At 38.7% G+C, this 8,551-nt stretch overlaps 1 protein-coding gene across 1 annotated transcript; it reads right to left on the bottom strand.

Annotated features, from left to right (window-relative positions):
• Positions 1-379: 379 nt before the first annotated feature.
• On the bottom strand, positions 380-1,819 carry LOC130503756 (uncharacterized). The gene has a single exon (XM_056998319.1). It carries the CDS (start codon positions 1,817-1,819, stop codon positions 380-382), a length of 1,440 nt encoding a protein of 479 aa, XP_056854299.1.
• Positions 1,820-8,551: the final 6,732 nt, after the last annotated feature.

Here is an 8,551-nt window from a genome sequence, read left to right as displayed (position 1 = left end):
ATTGTGGGGTTTCTGATGAAGCCAGAAGGATACAGCCAAGGTGAATCTCGACCAAAGGGAGTGAGAGTGACAGGAGAGAGGTTTACACAGCCTGGTTGAGTGAAAGTGACAGGTCCAGCTGCTTCTCTTAAGCAACATGTGACTTCTTCTTTTCAAATTCAAACCAGGCTCTCTTATTTTAATTGAAACATGTTTCCTTGACATCTCAGTGTTTACCACGTCCATATTAAGTCTCCAAACTCCTTTCTTGCCTTGAAAGGTAAGTTAGGTCAATATAGTAGCTTGTGGAGCAAGACTGCACAAACAGAACCAAATTGGCTTCTCTTGATGAATTCTCTTTGGATCATCAACCAGCTTCTTCTTCTGGTCATTCCTTTATTTATTTCAACACAAGTAAGACTGGAACTGCACATGGGCTCATGCTCTCACGAATATGACCTTTATCCATAAGCTCAGTGACTTGTTGCTGTAGCTCTTTGGTCTCCAGAGGATTGGTTCTATAGGCTGGTTTGTTTGGAAGAGAAGCTCCTGGAATAAAATCGATTTGATGCTCTATTCCTCTGATAGGTGGCAGTCCTTGTGGAGCTTCTTCTGGAAAAACATCTTTGAATTCCTGCAAAAGAAATTGTATCTTGCTAGGAAGATCCTGCACTGGCTTTGTTATGTGTAAACATTCTTTAAAAACAATCAGCAAGTGAGGTAAAAAACTTCCCTTTGGTTGAAGCAATATATTAGCCTGCTGCTTTTTCTTAGATTCTGATGACGCTCTGTTCTTCTTCAAGGCTATCTGATCTAGATGAACTTCCTGCGGTGTTAAAGGAACCAAAACAGTCTTCTTCCCCTTGTACTCAAATGAGTATCTGTTTGTGAACCCATCATGAAGTGTTCTTCTGTCGGATTGCCAAGGTCTTCCAAGCAGTATGTGTCCAGCATCCATTGGTAAGACATCACACAGTATCTCTTCCTCATACTTCCCAATAGACAATGGTACCTTAACTTGGTGCTTCACCTCTAGCTCTCCTTCATCATTAAGCCATTGCAACTTGTAAGCTGTTGGTCTTTTTATGACCTTCAGACCAAGTTTCTCCACCATGGTTTCACTTGCAACATTGGTACAACTTCCTCCATCTATAACCAAGCTGCAAACCTTCCCGTGAACCATACAGCGAGTGTGAAACAGATTCTCTCTCTGCTCATTTCCATCAGTCTTGGCTTGAAGATTCAGTGTTCTTCTAGTAACAAGTAACTCTCCACGAGTTGGCATTTCCACCCTTTCTTCTTCAGACTCAGATACCTCTTCCTCGGATTCAATGTCACCATTTTCTCTGATGAGTATTACCCTTTTGTTGGAGCAGCTACTGGCATAGTGTCCATATCCTTTACACTTGTAGCACTGTATGTCTCTGGATTTGGATGCAGTGGCTACTTCCTTTCCTTTAACACTTTGTTCCTCCACTTTAGGCTTGGAGAATGGTCTGGATTCTCTGGTCTTTTCGTCCTTCTGGTAGTGTGGTTTGCTGGCTCCATAGCTAGACTTGTAACTTCTTCTTTTTAACTGCTGTTCAAACATAATCGCCTTGTGCAGAAGCTCTTCCATCTCAACGTAGTGGTGAACTTCAAGTCTATCCATGATGTCTCTGTTTAGACCACCCATGAATCTGGCCATTGTTGCTTCTCTGTCTTCTTGTATGTCAGCTCTCAGCATAAGGGTTTCCATTTCCTTATAATATTCCTCAACTGATCTACTTCCTTGAGACAGTGTTCTGAGCTTGAAATGCAACTCTCTGTGGTAGTGGCTCGGTACAAATCTCTTCCTCATGATTACCTGAGATTTTGGAGAATAGAGATGGTATTGAGAGATTGATAAGAGATTAAGAGAGAGATTAGAAGAATCCGAGAAGGAGAGAAAGTTGTGTTCTTAGATTTAATAGTAACCAAATAGTAACATGATGAACATTAGAGAGAAAATGTTTCAAAGAGTCTAATCTTTATTATGTGAGGAGTTTACAATATATAAGGAGAGAGTAGAGAAGGGTTTGCGCAGCTACAACACTATTACAAGCATGTGTGGTCAATGGGAAGAAGCTGCATACTTGGCTGAGATTGCACACATGCTTGTGCACCTTTTACAGCCTGTCATGAACTGGCTAAAGCAACTCGAGCTCCCAACGGTCGACTCCTTCCTCTTGGTTAGATCACTGTGCTAAGCCTCTTCTTCCTTTGGTGTATCACACTTTGCTTTGCATACTTGTTTTACCTCAAACCTATTTACCATGCAGTAACTTTATTTTTACTGCATGGTAACTTTTCTCAAGTTACTTCTCTTCTCTTCTCCTCTTTAATATCACAATGCTCCTCATCTCTTCTCACCACATTTCAACATTACCTTCATCTGGTTCCAGGTTTCAACAGGAAAATCTCCAGCTCTTCTTCTTGCTGTAACCAAGTTATCCCACCAACTTAAAGCATACTCCTTGAACTCAGTAGGAGCAAGTTTCATTTTATACTCTGCAGTGTCTCTGCAATTGAACACGAGTTCAATCTTCTTTTCCCACTCTAAGTATTCTTCTGGATCAGCAGTGCCTTTAAACTCAGGAATTTTCAGTTTCAGACCACCAAGAGGATCACTGGTTTTTGGCCTTTCTTCCTGGTCACGCCTCCTTCTTCTAGTACCAATGGATCGGTTTGAATGGCTATAGTAACTTTCTGTAGCAGATCGATCTGAAGTCCTTCTAGGTCTCTCACGATCTGAGTGCACAACCTCAGCCCTGAAGTGTTCTAGTCTCTGATCCATCAAAGTAGTCATGCGTGCAGTCAAAGCATCAAGTAACAGTTGATCCATTCCATTATTCCTATTGTCCTCGTCTCCCATGGTTCCTGTTGAATTTTAAAGCACAAAACCAGTAAAAGAGATCATAGAAACAGAAAATAACAGAAAACACAGAAACTGAGACAGATTCAAAAACTTTTATGAAGAACCCTAATTTTTTTTTCTTAGCAATTTCGAAATCTTAATCAGATTATTTAGCAAGTTCAACACTTGTTCTAGACAGATCTGACATTAACAAACAAGATTCTAACAAGATCTAGACTTTAGAACAGATCTGAGAACAGAATATGAAAAGTCTAAAAGTTGCAGAACTGGAAAAACACAACCTTTTGATGGAGATCTGCTCTGATACCACTTGATATGATCCTAGGTGTGAGGATCACGTCCCTGACTACTCTCCAACGGATTGTGATGATGAAACAAGATGTGGATTGAGTGATACTTCAAAGAGTTGCGGAATGACTCTTGGACTATCAAAGGTTTGCTTGCAAGGTAAGGATCAAAGATCCGAATAACACTTAAACAAGCTTTGATCAAACAAGATTCAGAGAGAATTTTTAATAGAAAAAGTGTTTGATGATTTTATTCATGATTTTCGTCAATAATATATAGGCAAGAAGTCTGTACATGCACAGCTTGTTGGAAACACACAAAATACTTAAAACAAAGGCTCCCTTGAAAACATAAATAAAGACCAAGTTTTAAATCCGAAAATAGACTAGAAAATAAGAGAAATGGCATGGTTTCATCAAGAGGCTATCGTATAAGTGTTGTGTCCAAGCCTCATTAAAAACCTTGTTTGGAAAACCCAATGGGACAAAACCAAACTAAGGAAAAGAGTGCAAGTCACAACACCTCTCTTGATGAATGTCTTAGACGGCTTGAATCACAACCAGAGTAGTTGGATAAGCACACTCTAGACTGCCCTGGATAGTGTATAAGAGTTTATGGAAAGCTTGATTGAATCTGGCTTGCTTGGATCTAGTCATTGGACCAACTGGTACTTCTAAGTCCTTGCCATTTGTTTCCTCAGGTTCAAGCTGCTTCATGGTTCTTTCTTCAACTTCCTTAAGCTCTGGTTCAAGCTGTTCCATATCTTTAGTTCCATTGCTTGTCAAGATCACATCACATATGTCCGAACAGGCTAATCTGGAATCATCTGGATTAAAGGTGGGATATCTTCTTGCTCACAACACTTATGAGATTTATTCAACTTTCTGGTTATTCTCCACTGATTAGTGGTTCCAAATAAAGCTTCTTAGATCGTGGTTCATCCTGGTTTGATAAGAATCATGAAGATATTGCCATATGTTCCGAACAGGCTAATCTGGAATCATCTGGATAGAAAGTGGGATATCTTCTTACTCACAACTCCTATGAGATTTATTCAACTTCCTGGTTATTCTCCACTGATTAGTGGTTCCAAATAAAGCTTCTTAGATCGTGGTTCATCCTGGTTTGATAAGAATCATGAAGATAATGGCATATGTTCGAACAGGCTAATCTGGAATCATCTGGATAGAAAGTGGGATATCTTCTTACTCACAACTCCTATGAGATTTATTCAACTTCCTGGTTATTCTCCACTTATTAGTGGTTCCCAATCAAGCTTCTTACATATTGGTTCATCCTGGTTTGATAAGAATCATGAAGATATCGCCATATGTCCGAACATGCTAATCTGGAATCATCTGGATAGAAAGTGGGATATCTTCTTACTCACAACTCCTATGAGATTTATTCAACTTCCTGGTTATTCTCCACTGATTAGTGGTTCCAAATAAAGCTTCTTAGATCGTGGTTCATCCTGGTTTGATAAGAATCATGAAGATAATGGCATATGTCCGAACAGGCTAATCTGGAATCATCTGGACAGAAGGTGGGATATCTTCTTGCTCACAAAAATTATGAGATTTATTCAACTTCCTGGTTATTCTCCACTGATTAGTGGTTCCAAATAAAGCTTCTTAGATCGTGGTTCATCCTGGTTTGATAAAAATCATGAAGATATCGTCATATGTCCTAACATGCAAATCTGGAATCATCTGGATAGAAAGTGGGATATCTTCTTACTCACAACTCCTATGAGATTTATTCAACTTCCTGGTTATTCTCCACTGATTAGTGGTTCCAATAAAGCTTCTTAGATCGTGGGTTCATCCTGGTTTGATAAGAATCATGAAGATAATGGCATAATGTCCGAACAGGCTAATCCGGAATCATCTGGATAGAAAGTGGGATATCTTCTTGCTCACAACACTTATGTGATTTATTCAACTTCCTGGTTATTCTCCACTGATTAGTGGTTCCAAATAAAGCTTCTTAGTGAAAGAATGATAAGATTAGAAGTATGGAGAGATGAGTGAGAGAGAGTAGCGAGATTGAGAGACAAAGAGAATGAAAGACATATTTCCTTGATACTAAAAATGGTTTGCATACAATGAGTATATAAAGAGAGACAAATCTCTGGATAATAATAAACAAAGAACTTGCAACAATACTAAACAAGTCTGGCGTATGGACAGAGGTGAGCAAGTGGGCAGAGTGAAAGGGACAGGTCCCAACGGTTGGAACACTCTCTCCTTACTCTCACCCGTGACCATCTTCAAACTCGCCAACCATTTCTTTTACTTGGCGAGTTTCTTCTTCTCCTCTTCTCATCTCTTAAGTCTTCACATTATTTGAATATCCAACTATGCTACCTTGTGCTCCAAGCTAGGTTAGCTGTACGGACAGACTTGATTCACAAAGTACTCGTGATCCTTTGCTTTCTTATGCTTGATCTGGTTTCTCTTTACTCATGATGCTTCATCTCAACACTTAGATCGTGGTTCATGCTGGTTTGATAAGAATCATGAGGATATTGCCATATGTCCAACAGGCTAGTCTGGAATCATTTGGATAGAAAGTAGGATATCTTCTTACTCACAACTCCTATGAGATTTATTCAACTTCTTGGTTATTCTCCACTGATTAGTGGTTCCAAATAAAGCTTCTTAGATCTTGGTTCATCCTGGTTTGATAAAATCATGAAGATAATGGCATATAACCGAACATGCTAATCTGGAATCATCTGATAGAAGGTGGGATATCTTCTTGTTCACAACACTTATGAGATTTATTCAACTTCCTGGTTATTCTTTACTGATTAGTGGTTCCAAATAAAGCTTCTTAGATCGTGGTTCATCCTGGTTTGATAAGAATCATGAAGATATTGCCATATGTCCGAACAGGCTAATCTGGAATCATCTGGATAGAAAGTGGGATATCTTCTTACTCACAACTCCTATGAGATTTATTTAACTTCCTGGTTATTCTCCACTGAATAGTGGTTCCAAATAAAGCTTCTTAGATCGTGGTTCATCCTGGTTTGATAAGAATCATGAAGATAATGGCATATGTTCGAACAGGCTAATCTGGAATCATCTGGATAGAAAGTGGGATATCTTCTTGCTCACAACACTATGAGATTTATTCAACTTCCTGGTTATTCTCCACTGATTAGTGGTTCCAAATAAAGCTTCTTAGATCGTGGTTCATCCTGGTTTGATAAGAATCATGAAGATATTGCCATATGTCCGAACAGGCTAATCTGGAATCATTTAGATAAAAGTGGGATATCTTCTTACTCACAACTCCTATGAGATTTATTCAACTTCCTGGTTATTCTCCACTGATTAGTGGTTCCAAATAAAGCTTCTTAGATCGTGGTTCATCCTGGTTTGATAAGAATCATGAAGATATTGCCATATGTCCGAACAGGCTAATCTGGAATCATCTGGATAGAAAGTGGGATATCTTCTTACTCACAACTCCTATGAGATTTATTCAACTTCCTGGTTATTCTCCACTGATTAGTGGTTCCAAATAAAGCTTCTTAGATCGTGGTTCATCCTGGTTTGATAAGAATCATGAAGATATTGCCATATGTCCGAACAGGCTAATCTGGAATCATCTGGATAGAAAGTGGGATATTTTCTTACTCACAACTCCTATGAGATTTATTCAACTTCCTGGTTATTCTCCACTGATTAGTGGTTCCAAATAAAGCTTCTTAGATCGTGGTTCATCCTGGTTTGATAAGAATCATGAAGATAATGGCATATGTCCGAACAGGCTAATCTGGAATCATCTGGATAGAAGGTGGGATATATTTCTTGCTCACAACACTTATGAGATTTATTCAACTTCCTGGTTATTCTCCACTGATTAGTGGTTCCAAATAAAGCTTCTTAGATCGTGGTTCATCCTGGTTTGATAAGAATCATGAAGATATTGCCATATGTCCGAACAGGCTAATCTGGAATCATCTGGATAGAAAGTGGGATATCTTCTTACTCACAACTCCTATGAGATTTATTCAACTTCCTGGTTATTCTCCACTGAATAGTGGTTCCAAATAAAGCTTCTTAGATCGTGGTTCATCCTGGTTTGATAAGAATCATGAAGATAATGGCATATGTTCGAACAGGCTAATCTGGAATCATCTGGATAGAAAGTGGGATATCTTCTTACTCACAACTCTATGAGATTTATTCAACTTCCTGGTTATTCTCCACTGATTAGTGGTTCCAAATAAAGCTTCTTAGATCGTGGTTCATCCTGGTTTGATAAGAATCATGAAGATATTGCCATATGTCCGAACAGGCTAATCTGGAATCATCTGGATAGAAAGTGGGATATCTTCTTACTCACAACTCCTATGAGATTTATTCAACTTCCTGGTTATTCTCCACTGATTAGTGGTTCCAAATAAAGCTTCTTAGATCGTGGTTCATCCTGGTTTGATAAGAATCATGAAGATAATGGCATATGTCCGAACAGGCTAATCTGGAAATCATCTGGATAGAAAGTGGGATATCTTCTTACTCACAACTCTATGAGATTTATTCAACTTCCTGGTTATTCTCCACTGATTAGTGGTTCCAAATAAAGCTTCTTAGATCGTGGTTCATCCTGGTTTGATAAGAATCATGAAGATAATGGCATATGTCCGAACAGGCTAATCTGGAATCATCTGGATAGAAAGTGGGATATCTTCTTGCTCACAACACTTATGAGATTTATTCAACTTCCTGGTTATTCTCCACTGATTAGTGGTTCCAAATAAAGCTTCTTAGATCGTGGTTCATCCTGGTTTGATAAGAATCATGAAGATATTGCATATGTCCGAACAGGCTAATCTGGAATCATCTGGATAAAGTGGGATATCTTCTTACTCACAACTCCTATGAGATTTATTCAACTTCCTGGTTATTCTCCACTGATTAGTGGTTCCAAATAAAGCTTCTTAGATCGTGGTTCATCCTGGTTTGATAAGAATCATGAAGATATTGCCATATGTCCGAACAGGCTAATCTGGAATCATCTGGATAGAAAGTAGGATATCTTCTTACTCACAACTCCTATGAGATTTATTCAACTTCCTGGTTATTCTCCACTGATTAGTGGTTCCAAATAAAGCTTCTTAGATCGTGGTTCATCCTGGTTTGATAAGAATCATGAAGATAATGGCATATGTCCGAACAGGCTAATCTGGAATCATCTGGATAGAAGGTGGGATATCTTTTGTTCACAAAACTTATGAGATTTATTCAACTTCCTGGTTATTCTCCACTGATTAGTGGTTCCAAATAAAGTTTCTTAGATCGTGGTTCATCCTGGTTTGATAAGAATCATGAAGATATTGCCATATGTCCGAACAGGCTAATCTGGAATCAT

Source organism: Raphanus sativus, unplaced genomic scaffold (genome assembly GCF_000801105.2).
Source record: "Raphanus sativus cultivar WK10039 unplaced genomic scaffold, ASM80110v3 Scaffold1106, whole genome shotgun sequence".
In the NCBI taxonomy this organism is placed as follows: Eukaryota; Viridiplantae; Streptophyta; class Magnoliopsida; order Brassicales; family Brassicaceae; genus Raphanus; species Raphanus sativus.
Note: the sequence above shows the minus strand (reverse complement) of the source record. Positions and strands in the feature narration are given on the sequence as shown.

Bases quoted from the DNA above. Each gene is read 5' to 3' on its own strand.
- LOC130503756 (XM_056998319.1), bottom strand. From the start codon at position 1,819: ATGAGGAAGAGATTTGTACCGAGCCACTACCACAGAGAGTTGCATTTC.